Here is a 21,218-nt window from a genome sequence, read left to right as displayed (position 1 = left end):
TTTACTCTCTCTCGATCAAAGTTCAATTGTATGCTTAGATTGCAATACGTTCAAAAAATTGACTCCAAGGTTTTGATTATGCAATGGATGTGACTCAGTTGGCTTGATGTGATATGTTGGTAATCCAAGGGGACTTACATTTGGATCGTTCTTTCACTTCTTTGTTGTGGTTGGAACTTCATCATCGGATATAGCAATTCTACGATGCTTTTGCTTTGAATAAACTGAACTGGAATGGATTGAAATTAAAGGGGAAAGGGTTAGAAGGATCTAAATCTACTCCTATGGGTAGTGATACTAATAGATAATGCTCTAATGGACGAATTCCAAATATACCAAGTTTTTCTTCGCCAAGATTAACTACAACTCCACAAGAACTGGTGCAATCTTCCAAGGATGTTGAAGGATTTTCACATCGAGGAAGTGCATTTGAATACCCAAAATGGCACAATCCAAATGACTATCCACAATAGTGGCTCAGGCTAACTTTACACTGCAACTTATAATCAACAAGATGCAAAAAGTATGAACCATGGAAATTCATCAAACACCATTACATTCTCGTTTGAAATCGAAGCACTACTCTACTTCTACTCTAAGTGAGGAAGGTGAAACCATACAAGTTTTGAAAAAATAACATAAGTGAACACCATCAGAGAAAATGTTTCACTGTTATTATCTCAATAGTGTTCCACGGAAACACGTTTCCCCCTCCAGGCCCAAGTCTCCCATCCCCGAAACCCGTCCCCAAAACTTTTTCCCTTTTTCCCTTTGCCCCCTCGTCCCCAAAGCCCATCCCCGCGTCCCCCCATCTCCTCGTCCCCAACGGCCGTGGAACACTTTATCTCAATAACTCATCTCAACAATTTCATATAGATCTCCCTCCTTTACAAATGAAGGGATAACCCCCTTATATAGGCTCCAACGTTGATTACATGCAAACCCTAATCAGGGTTTGACCCAAAAGATTCCATACACATGATGCAACAAGGTGGGAATAAACATTAAATGCCATCATGCTTGCTTACAATTAATTACATTCTTGCCAAAAATGGCATCCATTGTGCATTAAATGTACCACTTCTTTCAAATTCGCCCAATATATCATAAATGCAATAAATATTCCTCCATGTAAAATCGCCCATGATGCCATAAATGCACCATCATCTCCCAGACGCGACGACTACATGCAAAAGATGCTCCACCACCTCGCCATGCATTGACTCGACCACCATTTGGTCAAATATTCTGACAATGAATGCGCCACCATGCTGCGATGCGTTCAATAGATTCTTGCCATGCAAATAGACCCACCATCATTTATAATTTTCTTGGTTGTGCTTCATTAATACGGAATATTCTCTTTGCATGATGCCAACTTATCCTTTACAAGAATCTTTCCATTCTAGGCTCACAAAAGACATTTTGGAAGATTTTCCTGGCTTGGAAGAATTTTAACAAATTTATCCGCTCCTACAGGAATTCTGCACATCTGGAATTCTTGGAGAGAGAAAATTCTTGAAGAGAGAAAATTCTTGAAGAGAGAATTTTGCCCTTAAGGAAAATTTGTTGTGCACACTTTGTCATCAAGGAAGATTTTCCTGACCATTGACCATTTTCCATGCTTAAGGAATTTTGTTGTTTTGAGCTCTGGAGAGAGAAAATCTTCTTACTTAGCCAATTTTCCATGTGCCTTGAAATTCTTCACCTTGGGCGCATTTCTTCCTTGAGGAAGGAATTTCTTCAATCTTTAGTCAAATTTCACATTTTCCAAGAATTCTGTCCCAAAGGAAGGAAATTCCAACACTTGGTCAATTTTTTACTTTCCTACTTTTTAGGAATTTTTGAAAATTTGAGTTCTGGGGTCCAAGAAAGGGAAAATTCTCTCCCTTGGCCAATTTTGTCATCATCTCGAAATTTGGGTGAATTTTCTTGCCTGAAAGAGGATTTTTTGAATTTTTTCCCGAGGGGATTTTCTTTTGCAATTTCATCCTTGATTCCTTGCCTTGGAATCTCTATCTTCAATCCATCCCTGGGCGTGGAATTTTGATGCTATGGAAGAATTCATCTTTGTAAGGAAAATTCCTTATCTTTGTCCATCTCTCTAATTCACACTTGGGCGCTAATTCACCCCCATGGAGGAATTTCATGTCTTGGAAAGAATTCCTCTACCCCCCTGTCTAGCGCTCTATCCTGATGACTGGCCGCAAACTCCATGCAATGGAGGAATGTTAACTTCATTGACTTTTCCTTGACACCTCTGTTTTGGTGTGCAACTTCCTGTCTGGGTAGAATTTCTATGCAAGGGAGGAATTTTGGGATTGGAGGAAAATTTCTCCATACCCTCATTCTGGCGCTCTTCCTTGACCTTGGGCGTCGATTTGGTGTGATGTAGGATTTTTGGGGGTGGAGGAAAATTCCTCCACGCTCATTTTGGCGCCCAACTTTCTACATGGGCGTGAATTTGGCAAGGTGAAGGAAAAGTGGTGTGGCCTCAATTTGGCACCCACCTCCTTGAAAGCCATTTTGCTTTGGCAAGGATTTATCGTTGATTGTTCATTAGACAGTCAATTTTTTGCTCATTTCCGGATCAGGATGTCATACTTGGAATTGAAGTGGATTTTCTCTGCCTTGGAAGATTTTCAATGCTTTCCACTTCTGGAATGAACCCAGACTTAGCCATTTCTTGCTCAAAAGCCTGCTTTTTCAAACTTTGCGGATTTGGACAAGTATTTAGGAATGCTTAGGCTTCAGTGTTGGGACCCTTGCCTGTGATCTTGCCAAAAATAGACTTACTAAGAATAGTAAGTATTTCAAAATGTCAAAATTAGGGCAAATCAGGACAGGGTGACACTTACTAAAAATAGAAATTGCTAAAAATAGTAAGTTTGATTTTCAGTGAAATAAAGACAATTCAGGAGGTAGTGAAATCCCTAAAAAATAGGAACTTTCTAAAAATTAGAAAGTTGCTCGAAATTCGTTCAAATTTTGCTGGCGAGTTCCTTGGAGGGCTCTGATTCCAATGCAATGTTCAAATTTTCAAAAACCCTAAAGGAAAGGCCTCAAATCCAAGTCTGAAGGGCGAAACCCTAAAATGGACCAAATGAGTTCCAAACTTGGCCAAATTTGTTCAAACTACTTGTAGACTTGATCAAATTGCACCAGAACACTTGTAGACCTGATCAAATTGTACCAAAACACTTGCAAACCGGGGAGACCGAAGAGACTGTTGTGAAAGGACCCAAAGAACCACAAACAAAAGACTTAGAGGACCTAAAAAGTAGGGGGTCCCCATTTGCAATGGGGCAATGTGTTAAAACATCACAACATGTTTGTTTTTTGAGCAGATTGTACATTTTCTTTATCTTTTTGTGGCTTCTTCTTGGACTCTATCCTATTTCTTGTCAAGTTTTTCTGACTCTTTTTGTCCCTTTAACTGACTAGCCAATAAAGCCTGAGACTGAGATGGCTTTAAGAGACCCATGGATAGAAGCTTGCCTTGTTCTTGCATCAACAATTCAGAAAAAGAAGCAAAAGAAGGCATTGTATAAGTAGAGCCCATAGTCAATCTATGAGTATGAAAACTAGAAATAAAAGCTGCATATTCAGGTCTAGGTTTGTTAAGAGTACTTAAGACAACTTGAATGTCCTTTTTCTCTATGCCATATACTTTACATTGTGTTCTCAATTCATTAAATTTTGTTACAAAGTCTTGAACGTTGTCAAAAGACTTAAGATCACGTGCCATTAGTTGATTATCAAGTTGATATCCCCTAACTTCATCAGTTGTCCCATACAAAGTTTTTAATTTGTCCCATGCATCATGTTAATTATTACAGCCATCAAGTTGAAACATTATATCAAGGGACACTAAACTCCTTAGACAAACTAGAGCTTTTGTTTGTTCAATCATCCATAGTATTTTATCCTTGGCATCTGTGGTCTCACTTATCTTTTTGTTCAACATATGGGGTATAACCTTGTTGCCTTGAGAAGTTCCATGCATTTTGTTGCGAAGTGTTGTAGTTATATGGTGCTATCAGTGGAAACTCAACATAACCTATTTGTGAAAGGAAGGGAGAACACGAGTAGAAACAAAAAACACGATCACACCAAGAGACCCCTGCTAAATTACTCAATCAAGAAGCCCCCCAAAGAAAAATTATTTGGCACTTTATAAGTAGTGCGGTTACAATGGCTACTAGCTATAGAAAGCTTGATGGACTTGATATCAATGCCTTTACAAATTCTCACAAAATGAGCATCTATCAATATTATAGATTTAGGCACTAAACCAGTTGAATTAAATGACACTATTGCAAAGTACTCGAAAAAATATGCACTTTCAAAACAAGAATCATCTCGATCTTGAGGTCGTATGCAAAAGATATGACAAAAACAAATTAACATTAGTGATCAAACACAACTTGTGGCACATAAATCGAGATGGTCGTATGGAAATTTCGCATGGAAATTGAGACAACCGTACTAAAATCCCACAAAAATCAAGGTCGTCGTACAAAAGTCTGGCACAAAAATCAAGGTGGTCGTACAAAAGTTTGGCTCAAAAATCGAGGAGGTTGTACAAAAGTTTGGCACAAAAATCAAGGTGGTCGTACAAAAGTTTGGCTCAAAAATCAAGGAGGTTGTACAAAAGTTTGGCACAAAAATCAAGGCAGCTGTGCAGAAGTTTGGCACAAAAATCAAGGCATGCAATAATAAAATAAATATTTTCTCTATTTTTATGGATATGATATTTGTTTTCCAATTACTCAAGTTTTTGTTAGCTTTTTTTTGTTTTAAATCTGGATAACCGAATTCCATTTACACTTTTGTCATGCTGTGCCAATGGCATGGTCCTATGAATAGAACTACTAAAATAACAGTCTTATCTTCATAACTTAAATTGTTGTATCTGCTTAATTAGATTTTGGTATGTGATTACCTTCAGTGTCAATAAACTCCTTTGCATGTTGTACAAGGGGATTGTTGGACACTTGTGAGCTCTTCATAAAGAGTAGCATTTGAAGGATATTCTAAACAATATTTTCTTAAGTATCAGCTACTTTGTTCATAAATTTGAAAGCATGATAAAATTGAATGTGTTGGAAATAAATAATTAATTTTACAATGTCATTGATAATTTTGTCACGTAGGATTTTGGTGGTGTGATTTGCTAAAAGACGATTAATTTTGTCCAAAACCCTTTTGTAATTTTACTCAATGAGAACCTGTTCTTATTTACCATTGGCTATATAATTAGCTTGATTGACAGCCCCCGAGTGTCTCTACGTTACATGTTAGTGAATCTTGTTCATTGGAAAAAGATGTCAGCTTCATCTGTTTTATAGTTCATAAATACCTCTACTATACTTGTCTGTCAAGGTTTACCCTTTGAAGCTCCATTCAACTAGTGGAAGGATTTATATGACTGATGTAATGTTCTTGGGCAGAAGTGGTCTTTTATTGAAATGGACCTCGTTGTGGACAAAAGTAGTAAAATATAGCTTGCTCTCTCAAGAGTATCAACACTCCTTTATACTTTTTGATCCATATCAGTAGTTAGACTGTTGAAAATATTATTTAAATAATCTGGTAAGGTCGTGAGTGGATTATTAATGTTCTTAATTAGTTGTGTTATGTTCTATTCATATGCTTCATAGTAATATTGCTTTCTCCATATGATTAAGATAATTTAATACCAGTGCTTATAAGTTATAAGTATCACACTACACCCTCTTTTGTTGTGCTTTTAGGCTTGCCTTTCTAGGGGAAAAGGATTTCAAGCTTGATCATGCTATTGCTTGCCTGTTAGGGGAATACATTCTGCCTCTCCTTTCATGTGTCAACTGTAGGGTCATGGGCTTCCATATTAGGGTGATGAGGATTTGAACGTTTAATATGCCATTGTTATGAGATCAAAACCTCATTTCAGTGGATGGTATGTGATTTGAAGCAAAAAGTGGTGGTCTGCATAGGTAGTTGCTTGTAGCATGTGCCAAACAACATCAGCCCAATGGTCGAATGCTTTCTTCATTTTGCACTGTACTTGATTTGCACTCTCTGAGGTGGTGCTTGACGTAGAGGACACCCACACATCACGTGACTCTACATGGTGGTTCCATGTGTCGATGGCTCCTGGAATGCACCAACAGATGAGAACATTCTCCCTTGGAAGTAAGAGATTCCTCAATATTAATGCTACCTTCATTTGGGCTACTTATTTGGTGAGAGCAGAAGATGAACTGCCCCCACAAGTTAAAGATGGGAAATCATATCTAGGAGAATATCATGCAACTACTCAACAATGATTGCCTTTTTTAGTCTTCAATATTTTAGCACATATTTAGTGAGACTAAAATTAGTCCACCTAACCGATTGGAAAAAACAAGAAAAGAGAGAAGGGTTAGGAAGAGAGAATGAGCCAGTCTAAACATGCTACTGAATTTATTGTCCCAATACTAAAGAACCATATATTATCTAACTAGACTAAGCATGGTATTCCTAACATAGGTGTGAGCTTGATGCAGGAGCATTGTGCTTCTATTTTTGTTCTCTTTATTTTCTTGGCAGTTCGGAAAATTAGGTTGAAAATTAGTTTTTGGTTTGGTGGTTTGCAGTTACAAGAGTTAGATGAATGGTTGGAAGGTGTACGGTTAAGATATTTTGGAAGGAGAAGTTGATGGTTATAAGAGAAGATGGGAATGGTGGAAAAAAAACAATACCAGTTAGGGAAGAGGAGCTCATGGTGGAGAGATTGAAGGGTTAGTATGTGTAGAAAGGTAGTTGGGCTGGTGTGTGACAAACTGTTTGTATGAGCCAAGCATAAAATTAATCATTTATGTAACCTCATTCTATGCAGAAACAAAATGTTTAAATTAGTATTCTGGTGTATTAATTTGTCTCATTTGTCTCAAGATCGATAATGAAGTAGTTTACTGTGTTGCTCTTTCGTTGTTATGGAGTTCTGTAGTTCTTGTATCTGTAAGGCATTGCTGTCTTAATAAAGTTTCTATCTCTGTTACAATTCCTGTTGCTGTTAGTGCAAGAAGTTTGTTATTGTTTTGTAGAAAGGAGATGTTTGGTGGATGACTGTCATTAGTTTGGTATTAGAGCCAAAGACCCTGAGAGTGTAGGCAGAGCGCCAGATGAGAGGCAGCCAATGCCAGGATCTATAGGTAGCAGAAAGAAGAAGTGTGAGTGAATATTGACGAGTAAGCGAAAAAGATTGCAACAATATGAAGGGTGAGGATTAGTGTAAGAAGACCTGTAATAATCCCATCTTGGGAAAAATATTGGGACGAAGTGGAGAAAAGAAAGCTTCATAAGAAATTGGAGATGATTGCAAGAAGAATGGATGCATTGGAAAAGAATTATTTTCCTAATCAAGTTGTGATTGCAGGCAATAGAAAAGAGGAAGTAGATAGTGCATATGCAGCATGGATATGGCTCTTAGAAGGCATGGAAGAAAAGAATGCAGATAAGTGCACCAAGGGCTGAAAGCAAAGGAGAAAAGAATGAGATTGCTGCAGTTCAGTGAGAAGCAAGTGTCGGGGCAGCAGTAGAGAATAAGGATGATGATGAAGACTGCAAACATTTTGTAGATGTTAAGGAAGAAGATTACGAAGTGACAGAAAATGACAAAAATATTAATTTTCAAAATTTCTGAAGCTCTGATTTTGATCTCCTAGAGGTTTTGATGAAAGATGGTGCTCAAAGTGATTCAAAGTCTGATGATGGAGAAAATCATGATCATGCTTTCATTTTAGAAGACGACAATTGTAATGAAGATGAGAAGAAATTCGTGTTTACAAAAGAGAATTTGTGATTAGAGGCGATATTCAGTTTGAAAGAGAATCTTGAAGGAGAAAGTACAGACCTGGTGAAGGAGGTTATAGCCGAGAAATAAAGTGCAGAAGATTCAACTGGGATTGCAGCGATAGAACATGGTAATGTTACCATGGATGGTGAAGGTGTGGATAATTTACTGTTAAAAGATAACATCGCAGAAGTGAAGATTCATCAGGTAACTTTCTTTACACATTGTGAGAATGAAGTTTTATTTCCATTCGGGATGATGCTAATTGACGACTATGAAGATGAGACAACACTGTGGCAATTTGCAGTTGACAAAGAAATCAGAAGGAGACAATATAAAAAGAAAGAAGAAAGTAAACAAATGCAGATTGAGAAACTCAGAAAGAGCAAATCCAAGCATAGAACAAATTTGGAGGAGAAAAGACAAGGGATGCCAAAGCAAAGTAGTTGGAAGAAGAGGAAAAAGAAAGTGTAACTGAAAACTATTGCTGACTTCATGCGTAGGAGCACATGATTTCTTTAGTCTCCTAGGGAGTTTGATGCATGAGCATCGTGCTTCTATTTTTGTTCTCTTTATTTTCTTGGCAGTTTGGAAATTAGGTTGAAAATTAGTTTTTGGTTCAGTGGTTGGCAGTTACAAGAGTTAGATGAATGCTTGGAAGGTGGACGGTTAAGATATTTTGGAAGGAGAAGTTGATGGTTATAAGAGGAGGTTGTAATGGTGGAAAAAAAATGCTAGTTAGGGAAGAGGAGCTCGTTGTGGAGAGATTGAGGGGTAAGTATTTGCAAGAAGGTAGTCGGGCTGGTGTATGACATCTTGTTTGTATGAGCCATGCATAAAATTGATCATTTATGTAACCGTCATTCTATGCAGATATAAAATGTTTAAATTAGTATTCCGGTTTATTAGTTTGTCTCATTTGTCTCAAGATTGATAATGAAGAAGTTTACTGTGTTGCTCTTTTGTTGTTATGGAGTTTTGTAGTTCCTGTATCTGTAAGCCGTCGCTGTCTTAATAAAGTTTCTCTGTCTGTTACAGTTCCTGTCGCTATTAGTACAGGAAGTTTGTTATTGTTTTGTAGAAAGGAGTTGCTTGGTGGATGACAGTCACCAGAGCTTCAAAGGTACAAAATTATAAAAGATAACTGCATTAATCTTTCATGAGTGTGCATGAAGTGAGTCACAACATCCCTTAGATTTCCACAATATGTATTCAATTTGATCATGAAAAGATTGATACAACATACGAATTCATACTAATATCTACTTGTCATAACATTGGATAACTTAACCCAGTTTGGAGATTATATGAAAAGAAGAAGAAAAAAAGAAAGAAAACCTCTACATTTACTATCTACAAAATGAAAATAATCTTCAACTCGGAAGCAGTATCAGCATCATAATACATAGAAAACAGATTATTGGTTTTACAAATGCACCAATTTCAAGTTTACAACAATTACCACTAAAATTCCCTTAACCTAGCAATAAAAACAGAGTACCCTAGGCCCTTGCGGATATTTTCACCTGGCAGACACTGTAATCTGAATTTATCACGTCCAAAATAAGTGCAGACATTGTTAGGGTTTCAGTCTTTATTTTCCTTAATGCTTTGTCAGTTGCCTTGATTTGATCATCTGCTTCAGTTAAGACTTGAGCGTTCTCCATGCGAGAATATGCCTCTACAGTAAATTTCAATATCTTTGGCTTCCTTTCTTCCCTAAAGAATGAATCTGCTTCTTGAAGTTGATGATGAAGTTCTTCAAGGCACCCTCAAATACCTCCATGGAAATGAAATGCTGTTGGGCGTCATGTACAGCCTAGAATTCAGCATCTGTGAATGTGCTACAAATTTTTTCCCACAAACATGAAATTCGATCTTTCTCAGTTTCCAACTACATCACTTTACCATAAATCCAGGTTCTACAACAATCCATCTCATGAACTCAACAAAACTTGGTTTCTTAGTTCACCTTGCTGCAGTACTTGGGCAATTAAGTTCAGCCTAGCTCCGGTTTCCTCAATGTCTTAAACATAAATCCTTTCCCTTGAAGATTTACTAGGGTGTACAACAATCCATCTCATGAACTCAACAAAACTTGGTTTCTTAGTTCACCTTGCTCCACCGCTTGGTCAATTAAGTTCACTCTAGCTCCGGTTTCCTTAACATCCTTAACCTTTTTAACCCTTGACTCTATTGTGGTGAGCTTACTTTGGGCAACATGCGTGTCTGACAATACTTTGAGTAAACCTCTAATATTTTTTCGCAACTGCCTGTAGTAAATCTTTGGGTACCAATTACTTACTCTTGAACCAGGTTATCATTTTCATTAGACAAGGTTTCAATTTTGTCCACAACAATGCCCCTCCCTATATCAACCATCAAGGTGATTGACTCTGTTTTCTCTATTAGATGCCTGGAATAAAACTTTTTTGAATTGCATAAATACCACCTAATCACCCTTCTTGCTTGGTCTGGTGTATATCCTCTTCAATCTCTTGGTTTGCTTGTTATAATTCATTTCATTATCTCCCTCTCCAAGGGACATCTCTAAACTTTCAACTTTGCCCTTATTTTCCTCATTAATTCTGTCTAGGAGAGAACTAGGACACTAGGTGTTTTTTAATTGATACCTTAGCTTTTTCAATGGGAGCAATGGTAATTGTGGCAATTGATGTTGATGAAGCTGAAAGTATTGGAGCTACAACAAGGGAATTGAAATTGATGGAAATGAAACCAAAGGAAATGAAGCTGAAGAAAATGAGATTGAAGAAATTGACAGCAATGGAGAACTTGAAACTGAAGCTAAATAAATTATCCAATGGAAATCTGTTGAACTTCACAACTCACTGAACTATGCATGACCTTGATCTTGGGAGTTGGTTTGCACGTTAGTGATACTGATGATTGTGTCTCACCAGGGTTCCTTTGTTGCCTAACCTGATACCGTGTCTAGAACCTGATACCTTTCCCTTTCACCACGAGCTCTTTTTGGTATTGAGTTAGCACATTGATTTAATCAGGGGAGTTTGTTGCATAATCAATCAAGCTTGGGCTCTATAATTGCTCTTGCCTCTTTGCCTTGGACTCTTCCCCTACATGTAAGGATTCAAATGCTTCCTTGAATTCCTTCATGCTTAAAGAGGTTATTTTTACTTTTTTTTCTAGATTCTTGATCTTTGCCTTCACTACGACACAAAGATTTGGTAGCAGATCCTATCTCCTTTCATCCTGGAGCCTTTAGATTACATCTTTGTCATGAAGAGTGTAGATGTTGAAGAAATTTTCTGCAGGCTCTGGATCATGGACATAATTGTATATAATCTTCTAGTTAGACAAAATGAACTCCCTTACCTTGGCCTTAGCATCATCCCAATGCCTATGAGGAGTTTGAAAAAGGCTAAGCTGTGTAACTAGGGTGGCTAAAGTAGGCAAATTGGGCATATTAAATGGATCCTCTCCAAGAACAATGGTGTTTAGGTGGATAGATTGTGGCATGTTTGATATTTAGGAATGAGGGAATCTTAATATTAATTTGGAACACCACCTTAGACACAATTAATCTTGGCAAAACATGGTTTGACAACATATGAGTGTAATGTCCCCACTTTGAAATACAATTTAATGATAAATGATAATAATAAATTTAAAATTAAAATATAAAAGAATATAATTAAATTTTAATTAAGTTAATGAATGGTCAAAGGCATGAAATGAAAAGTTGTGACTCCCTCAAACATGAGATATAAGAGGGAGAAGAGAACCTCATTTGAGGGGGATAATTTGGGGATCAGAAGTGCAGATCAGATTTAAATAAGAAGTGCAGATCTGATTGTGAAAGGTTGTGTCCCTTTCAAAGGGCAGAAATAATGAAGAGTTGCACTCTTTCAAAGGATGCTAATGGTGAAATGGTGTGTCTCTTGCCAAAGGGCATACATGATGAAGAGGTGTGACCCCTCCCTCACATTGAGAGATATAAAGGGAAGGAATCAAAGCATCCAGTGAGAACACCATTGATCAGATCAGATCATAACTGTTATTAAGTTACAGGCAGTAAAATCCTTGATCTTGGAGGTATGCATGGGGATTCAATTAATGAAGAGACCGCAAGTAGTACACCAGTATTACACGCAGGTTATTCTATAAGCATCTACAGCAAGTGGTATGAATATTTAACGAAGTTCTGTGCACATGTGAAATGAATATAACAGTTTTAATATGCAGACATCTCTATATATATTTTTACGATGAATATCAATACATAATAGAACAATGAGCAGAATTTACATATAACATAATAAACACAAATACAGGATGAACAGGTTTATGTTTCGATAAGTTTAGATATTCATAGTGATTGTGTAAAAGGCTCCATATCTATATCTATGAATTGGTAATGGACATCGTACAGTCCTTGAAGAAGAGAGCATAAAAGGAAAGATTGAATCTGCAATTATCATTAAGACAAGGTGATAGTCTGGTTTTTTCTATTAAAGAGATAAAGGTATTCCCTCTCTAACCCCCCGTTATTGGCTAAGAATTGTAATCTAGGGCAAACTAGGGTATTTTACAAAATGGGACATTACAAGTGGGTATCAGAGCATGTTCCTGCCAGCCTGAGGGAACAAAGAACAGATCTACTTAATTGTTGCAGCGAAGAAGATAAGCAGTGATTACTTCATTAAGTGTGGTTGACTTTCTTAGTATATACACACCAATTATCAAGCACAAAGAAAAGAACAGGCAGTGATCAGTTTATGAGAAGATAAATAATAAGGGTAGCGATTTTATTAAAGACTTTTAAGGCAATCAGCATAAAGCATCGATTGGGATTTATTAGAAGACAACACATTTGTTAGTGATAAACAATGAAACAGTGACAATTACCTTTTAAAAGATGGCGAGTTCTTTTATAATAAATAGAAAGGTAGCAGCTAGCAACGAGTACACGAGAAAATTAAATTGAATGAAGACATCAGGTCTATTAAGATAATGAGAGTAGCAATTAGTAAAGGGTATGTTCTGTTCTTAATAAAGAAAATTATGAATATTTTAAAAGACAACCTTTAGAAGGTTGTCTCTTCATCAAGTTGCCTCTTTTGATGAGTCTATAAAAAGGATTGTGAACTGTGGCGGAGGAAAGGGTGTGAAGAATAAAACAATATATTAAAACACCAGCAAGAAAAGAGAGAATTATAAAGAGTTATCTTATGCAGATTTGTATAAAGAGATTGATTAATTATCTTGTGGATAAAGTCAATTGGCCCAAGAGATGGTTCTGGTCCTGGTTGGACGCTCTTACCTCTTGTGGATAAAGTAAACTTGGCCCAAGAGATGGTTCTGGTCTTGGTTGGATGCTCCTGCCTCTTGTGGACAAAGAGAATTGGCCCAAGAGATAGTTCTGGTCCTAGTTGGACGCTCCTGCCTTTTGTGGATTGGTTACTCCGAGAGATGGTTTTGGTACTGGTTGGACGCTCCTGCCTTTCAAGGGTAAAATGATAGATTGATTGGCCTAAGGGATGGATCTGATCCTGGTTGGACGTTTCTACTTCTTGTGGACTATGTAAACTATATCTACATGTATATGCTTGTATCTATCCATATGTCTACTTCGTGTTTTCATGTGTATGCTCCATGTTTTATGTGTATACTCCGTGTTGGGCATATCTACTACATGAATATTTATGATTACTGATTTCTATCATTGTGAATTCTATTTTTTGTTGACCTAGAAAGATGAGTTTATCTAGGAAAGAATATTGCAATTAATGTCTTACATGTGTGTCATGCTTCTAATCTTCTTCTCAATTAATGAGGATTCTACCTTTGTTTGTCTCAAGGAAACAACCAAACACAGATTACAATTGATGAGAGAGAACTTGTCCTAATATTACAAATCTTCAAGGGTTTGTTAGGAATCTTTGCATAGCGAAAATTTAGTTAAATTGATCATTGCTCGAGGACAAACAATCTTGAGTGGGGCAGGCTGTAATGTCCCCACTTTGAAATACGATTTAATGATAAATGATAATAATAATTAAAATGAAAATATAAAAGAATATAATTAAATATAATTAAATTTTAGTTAAGTTAATGAATGGTCAAAGGTATGAAATGAAAAGTTGTTACTCTCTCAAACATGAGATATAAAAGGGAGAAGAGAACCTCATTTGAGGGGGATAATTTGGGAATCAGTAGTGCAGATCAGATTTAAATAAGAAGCGCAGATCTGATTGTGAAAGGTTGTGTCCCTTTCAAAGGGCAGAAATAATTAAGAGTTGCACTCTTTCAAAGGGTGCTAATGGTGAAATGGTGTGTCTCTTGCCGAAGGGCATACATGATGAAGAGGTGTGACCCCTCCCTCACATTGAGAGATATAAAGGGAAGGAATCAAAGCATCCAGTGAGAACACCATTGATCAGATCAGATCAGAACTGTTATTAAGTTACAGGCAGTAACATCCTTGTTCTTGGAGGTATGCATGGGGATTCGATTAATGAAGAAACTGGAAGGAGTACACCAGTGTTACAGGCAGGTTATTCAATAAGCATCTACAGCAAGTGGTATGAATATTTAATGATTTTCTGTGCACATGTGAAATGAATATAACAATTTTAATATGCAGACAACTATATATATTTTTACGATGAATATCAATACATAATAGAACAATATGCAGAATTTACATATCCATAATATTATAAACACAAATATAGGATGAACAGGTTTATGTTTCGATAAGTTTAGATATTCATAGTCATTGTGTAAAGGCTCTATATCTATATCTATGAATTGGTAATGGACATCGAACAGTCCTTGAAGAAGAGAGCATAAAAGGAAAGATTGAATCTGCAATTATCATTAAGACAAGGCGATACTCTGGGTTTTTCTATTAAAGAGATAAAGGTATTCCCTCTCTAACAACCCCTTATTGGCTGAGAATTGTAATCTAGGGCAAACTAGGGTATTTTACAAAAGGGGACATTACAATGAGGGGCCTGGAAACAAGCTTCAACTCTAATAATAGTGGAATTTGGATACAACCACTAGACGTATTTTCTATAGACCTGAACCATGACTAGGGAGATCCATAGACTGGAACCAAGTAATTATGTCTTTTGCAGCAATTGCCATTATACTTCCATACAAGTATCTTTTGCTTCTCATTTGGGTGGCCTATACAGTTTCCCCAAAGTTGCAAATATCTAAATCTTCCAATAACAACTGCAACCTACACTTCCAATGAGCAAAATTTGAAGCTCCCTTTAGGCAGTCACTCTGAGACAGTAATTTCCATTGTCTATAATGACTGCATATGCTGAAACTAAGCAAGTCAGCTGAAAAAATAAAATCAGATCAGCAACCTATTATTGGTTTAGATTGACACTCCAACCACTAGAGAAACTAGGGCATCCCATCTCATGTCCATTCACAGGTCCCACATAAATCATTTAAGGCACTGAAATCTTCCTGCAACTCCCTATTACAGTTAGTGGCAAATTCCATTCATGAAACTGGAAAATCTTAGCAACAATGCTTTGATACCATGTCAAAATTCTGCATATGATATTTAGATTTTATACTCTAGGGTGTGAACAAACTTTGATTATATTTGCCTTAAATCAAACTTGCAACTGGAGTGCCTTAACTTGTGCTCTCACAAAATTGGAAATACAAAATACTGAATCATAATAAGTCTACAATTTTGAATTTGTGTACAAATAGTGATTCCAATGATTAATAAGTAACTCATTAGCTAGGTACACACAAAAGGTGGCATATTTTTAAAAATTTTAAATCACAAAAAAAAATCAGCCCTAAAAAAAAATACTAGTCGTCTAGAATGAATGCCTAAAGTAAAAAATACCTTATTTAAATCATTCACCATAAATAAAATGTAATGTTCCTATTGGGGAAATTTGTGATTTCTACGCCTACAAACAATATTAATCACTAAAAATTGATACTAGAAATATTAAAGATCAAGAAGTTATGATAATATTGAAATCAATGCTTCATAGCATCATTAATATTTGTATCAGTACATCATAGCATATTCCTCATGGCCAATCACATCATGGATTTCTTGGAAACGCTTGCAAATGGCAATTATCAAGGCTGGTCGTCCTTGACTTGCTGAGAGCATGGAAGCGGGGCCGCCCTTCCATCTCTTAGTCCACCTTGGAGGCTTGCCATCCTTCTAGATCAAGCCCAAGAGTATGGAAGGCTGGCTATCCTTCCAACTCCTGTTCAACTTGATAAGAGCATGAAAGGGAGGCTGCCCGTCATCTCTCGTGAACTTGGAAGGGATTTCATCTTGTTACCCCAAGTTTTCAGGACGGGGACAGCAGGGGACAGGGGTACGCGTTTCCGGGATGGTGATTTTTTTTTGCCAATTTTGGGGACGGCTAGGGGACAGCAAAGGGGATGGCTATATAAAAATAGTAAAAATTAAAATATTTAGGGAAATTTAAAACATTCATATGAAAACATGGATAAACCATGCATATATACATTATAGAACCTTAACACATAAGAACTAGCAGAGTTCTTATGCCAAATTTGTGTTAAATTGAGAGTCAAAGTCAAATTGCTTATAAAATTTACTGTCAAAATTTACTGTCAATATGCAGAATTTATGGGGACGTCCCCTAGGAGTCCTTGTTCTCGGGACGTTGCTTGAAAAAAATACCGAGGATGTGTCCCCAAGTAACATAGGATTTCATCCTTCGATTTGCAAGACACTTTGGATTTCTCAAGGAATTTGCTAGATTATTGCTAACTAATATTTCTTGATTGATATTTGCTGATTGCTTTTTCTTGATGCATTGGTTAGTGAATACTTTCATGGTGCTTTTATAATTTGATTTCATGTAATGTTCTCTATATATATGTCTTCTTTATGCTAGAGTCACCACCCTTCATAAGAAATGAATCGTCACTCTTTATTGCTGCCCTTTTGAGAATAATGATGTATTTCCAATTGACGATTGATGATCTGATTTCTATTTATTACTTGATGAATTCATGAATTGATGTGTTCGATTGATAATCTGAATTGACTGTAAATTGATATGAATCCCTATCCCAAATTTATTGATACTCCCAATGATTTGTTCTCCCTCTTATACCCTTCGAATGAGAGGGAGCCACACCTCTTCCTTGGTAAGAGACACACTTTCTCATAACACTAAGCGCTGTCCTAACAACCTTTAATATTGCCTATGATGAAATTGTTCTGAACTTGATTGATTTTTTAAATTATTTCTTCCTTATTCCATCGCCTAGGCCTTATTGTTATTAATGCTGTGATTTGGTTTGAAAAAGCAGCGATCTCATGGCAGGGCATGGCATAAAAACACCTAATGATAAACAAAAGTAGCACCTAAAATTTGCTAATAAAAGTTGTGAATGCTGCCACTCAGAGCTTTGCTAATAATAAGGTAAAAGTTGCACTCACAAAAAACACTAAGCAATGCCCAGAATAAAACATTTATTTACCGACAAAAACCCTAAAATATGTGGCCAATAATTGTTTTATCGAGCAGCATCCAGAGATAAGGTTTCATTTGCAGTGCAATACTATTTGGGCAGCAAAAACAAAAAAGTGCAACCTTTCTTCACCTAATAAGTTATAACCCATTGCTCCTCAATGATGGAGTGTACATCAGCCACCTTTTGTCGAAATTTGGCCCCACAGATCATCAATGCAAGGGGCTTTGAACTCCTTACCAGCTACTACAATTGCATCAATGATTGCTAGTCAATAAGGGGACCTAAAACACCATGAACCCCCAATAAAACAATGGAAGTAATAATAAAATAATATAGAAAATGAGACAAAAAATTAAAATGTTACATCACTAAATTGAAGGGAATGTTGCATATTGCTTTCCTTGCTGCTATCTAGTTGTCTTTGTTTCAACTCGTGCTTTCCAACAATGGTTGGGAGCTAGAAGTATTATGTGGACAACAACCGAACACTCCAAATTGTGAACTCTAGGCCCAATGATGGTAGAACCTGATGCACCTTCCACTTTAAGGCATTGAAGTAGTGGAAGATGTACCTATTGTCGATTTTGTCTTAATTTCTGTTCCTTCTTTTCTAAGGTCTCCAATTGCACTCTCAACTCTTTCACAACCTCAGGCCGAACATTTGGACATAAGGAAACTTCACATTCAGCTATGTGGGCAATGTGATATTTGAGGTGATTAATGCCGACTCTTAGAAACTTCACTCAATATTTGTGGAATAACTTTCCCTTTTTCTGTGTCTGATGTACCATGCTTCCATAGGGTCTTTCCTTTGTGGGTTGAACATATTAAGAATTGAAAACCCTACATTGTGGAGATAAAAAAAGTTAAGGGCTAATTAAAAAATGCAAGCAATGAAGTTAAAAAAATCAAGAAAATGAATAAGAAGATGAGAAACAAGAATGCAAGTAAAAACACCACAAGGACATAATCTTCAGGTTTTGACTTATACTTTTTTCTTTTAATTTTTTGTGGTTTTAAATTGTACAATCTAAAAACTAAAATTCTGAAAAATTGAACTATAAAATGATAAGCAGAAAGAATGAGACAAAATTTAAGATTTTCAACTTTGAATCAATGCTTGAAGTTACAGCTCAAATCCAAGGCCTCAGATCAGTTTCTCCTTGGGACAAATGTACCGTCAATTCAATACTATCAACTCATTGCAAAAGAATGTTCAGCTCCTTTGAAGATAAAAAAGAAATCCAAGAAGAGTGAGAACAGTTTGAAAGCAAAAGGGCAAGTGACGTGTATAAATGTCTATAGGGACCTTCTAGATTTAGACTTGATATGCTTTCTTTTTTATTAGAAAGAGTTTATAAAAAATTGTTTTTAAGTCTGGGTACCAACCCTGCAGACTTGTTGAGTATTGTGTCAAGACTCGAGTTTCTACAGGCACATGAGAGACACAGATTTGCTGAGGTCACCTTGGATCCAAGTCTGAGCAAGGACATGTCAAGTCCCAATGCTATGGGTATGACATAGATATCATGTTATGTCTATCTTTCATGTCCTTGGCAGTTGTGTTTTGGATCTTTCTATTGCACATATATGCCTTATTTCTCCTTAGAAGCACTGATTCTATGTCTGGCTTCGGCATCTCCTCTCCACATTAACATCTCAACATTGCTATTCTTATCAGATCCTTCTCCTATCTTCTATCACCAGTTCTCAACACATCATTATTTTATAACATGATCATTGACTTTGCCATTACCTCTGTATTAAGGATTTCATATTTCTGAATTGTTGCTCATATTGTATTGGCTTTATTATTGATTAGATTTTCTTACAGCTTCCGTGCTTTCATAGCCACATTTGTATTTATGTTTTAACAATCCTTGCTTCCCTGTTCCCTAAAATTTGATTGGCTCTTTCCAAGTGTCATCAATACCTATGCTAAGTGATAGATATTCAATGACTTAAAATCTAATAGACAAGTTGCACAATTATACATATTGAATAAGTAATCACCAATCAAATTATCTCTATGATGCAGTATCATTTAGGATTTGTATTGAGACGCTGGAGTTCATTGCACAAGTAATAGGTTGTCATTTGCCACTAATGATTTTAAACAGATTGCTTATGATGGGAAACTGGCAATTAAATATTCTACCACTTGCCAATCACATAACTAGCATTGAAAACAATTTTCTTTGGCTTATTGTTAATATTATCACTGACAAGTATCTGTCAACAACCCTACCATGGACACAACTCATCCACAACTCTGCAATAAGGACCCTGCAAATAGGTCACTATGTTACATGATTGTGCAGTAATTATCTGTATACTTCCTTGGGTGCTGAGAAACATTGGTTCTCAGTCATCAAGAACTGAGGTATAACGATAAATTGCAGTAGGATAGTGTTCTTTGCTTATTATGCTCCGTAGTGAGGTTTTTCTCTTTACTTGCATTGAAAGTGAATTATAAAATAATTGCTCATTTCATTTGATTTTAATTTAGAGATATTTCCATTGTGGCAGCATTTTATCATCCATTCATTATTTTAGGATTTTTGCTATTTTCTTTGTTATAACTTTTGAAATTTGTTGTCTGCTAAAGTAGCTTTTCCTATTCTTTGCAGAGTTTGTTTATCCTTCTGCTTGGGTTGGTGATCAAAGGTTGTTGTATAGAGCAGTTGAAAAAGCAGAAAAGGAAAGATTACTTGGTTTTCCACAGCTACAGGATGGACTACGTCCACAGCAAATGAGTGAGCCCGTTGTTGCATTTGGCCCTCCTGGTTCAAATGGGGAGCTAAATGTTAGCGTTATAGTGGCTCCAGTTCCAACCAATTTTACGCAAGTTTCACATGCATTTACTATTCCTTTATTTTGTACAAATAATCTGATGGTTTATTTAGTGCATTTTATAATTAAGCTCTTGTACATTTTGAAATATCAAAGTTTAGTTTAATAAATGAAGAGTAGTATCTGATCGAGTTATGCAATTTTCCTTGATTTATACAGGATTGAAAAGTTTGGAGACCTCACACAAGTAGGACAGGTTATTCTCAGTAAATTCATTGTTTTAAGGAGCTCAAACATTACTGCAACGCTCATAGATGCAAAGAAAAAGGATGACTATTTTAATGATAAAAAAATTACATATTACAATCTGGAATATACTGTGCAAAGCCCAACTTTTTCTCGCCACAATGTAGCTGTGTACACTACATTTGCAGGGCAACTGTTCACTCTTAATGCTCAGTCTCCTGAAGCATTGTGGCCAACAATGAAGGGCAAGTTCTATGAGATAGCAGATTCTTTTAAGTTGATCCTCTGAAAAGCAATCATGTCATTTGATGGTATATTGCAAGCAAAATATATTTTGATGCCTCAGAAAGCATACTGGTGATGGTGTGTAATATAAACTAACGGGAAGATGGCTGAAAATCTAAAGACTTTTATAGATCTCTACCCATTTATGAAAAACGTAAGTATTAGAAATCCTGCTTCGATTCAATTCACTTTTTTTCTAATGCTAAATGTGAATTTATAAGATTTTAGTTTTGGATTTGAGTGCATTTATGGGTTTTTTTTTTCTATTTTGCCAGAATTGGACTTTGCCATCTAATGATTGGAGAAATCTTGTGAACATTGTATATGTCAAACTGCACATGGCATTTGTTCCCCGTTGCATGTATCTAAGATTACAAGGTATATAGAAAGCAACTCTACAAGTTGGGTGTAGTACTAGCAGTATAAAAGCAATATAGGCAGCAAAGGGAGGGAATAAATTCAGTAGTACTGGCAATATAGTAAGAGTGATAAATATTAAGGGTCATTGCAGGTCAAAAACTTGGGCAGCAAAGGAGGGTGAAAACCTCTAACGCAAATGAATAGTCTAGTGAGATGCATT

General features: G+C 36.4%; 1 protein-coding gene across 1 annotated transcript in view; it reads left to right on the top strand.

Moving 5' to 3' along the window:
* LOC131073970 (psbP domain-containing protein 7, chloroplastic) overlaps positions 1-20,883 on the top strand; it is a 56,346-nt gene extending 35,463 nt beyond the window's left edge. The window contains exons 2-3 of the mRNA XM_058010504.2: positions 19,945-20,158; positions 20,327-20,883. Coding sequence (XP_057866487.2) covers positions 19,945-20,158; positions 20,327-20,642 — 530 coding nt within the window. The 3' untranslated portion in view covers positions 20,643-20,883. The remainder of the gene's footprint in view (positions 1-19,944; positions 20,159-20,326) is intronic.
* The last annotated feature ends 335 nt before the right edge of the window (positions 20,884-21,218 follow it).

This window comes from Cryptomeria japonica, chromosome 9 (genome assembly GCF_030272615.1).
Source record: "Cryptomeria japonica chromosome 9, Sugi_1.0, whole genome shotgun sequence".
Taxonomy (NCBI): domain Eukaryota; kingdom Viridiplantae; phylum Streptophyta; class Pinopsida; order Cupressales; family Cupressaceae; genus Cryptomeria; species Cryptomeria japonica.
The sequence above is the reverse complement of the archived record's forward strand: the minus strand, read 5'-3'. Positions and strand labels throughout refer to the sequence as shown.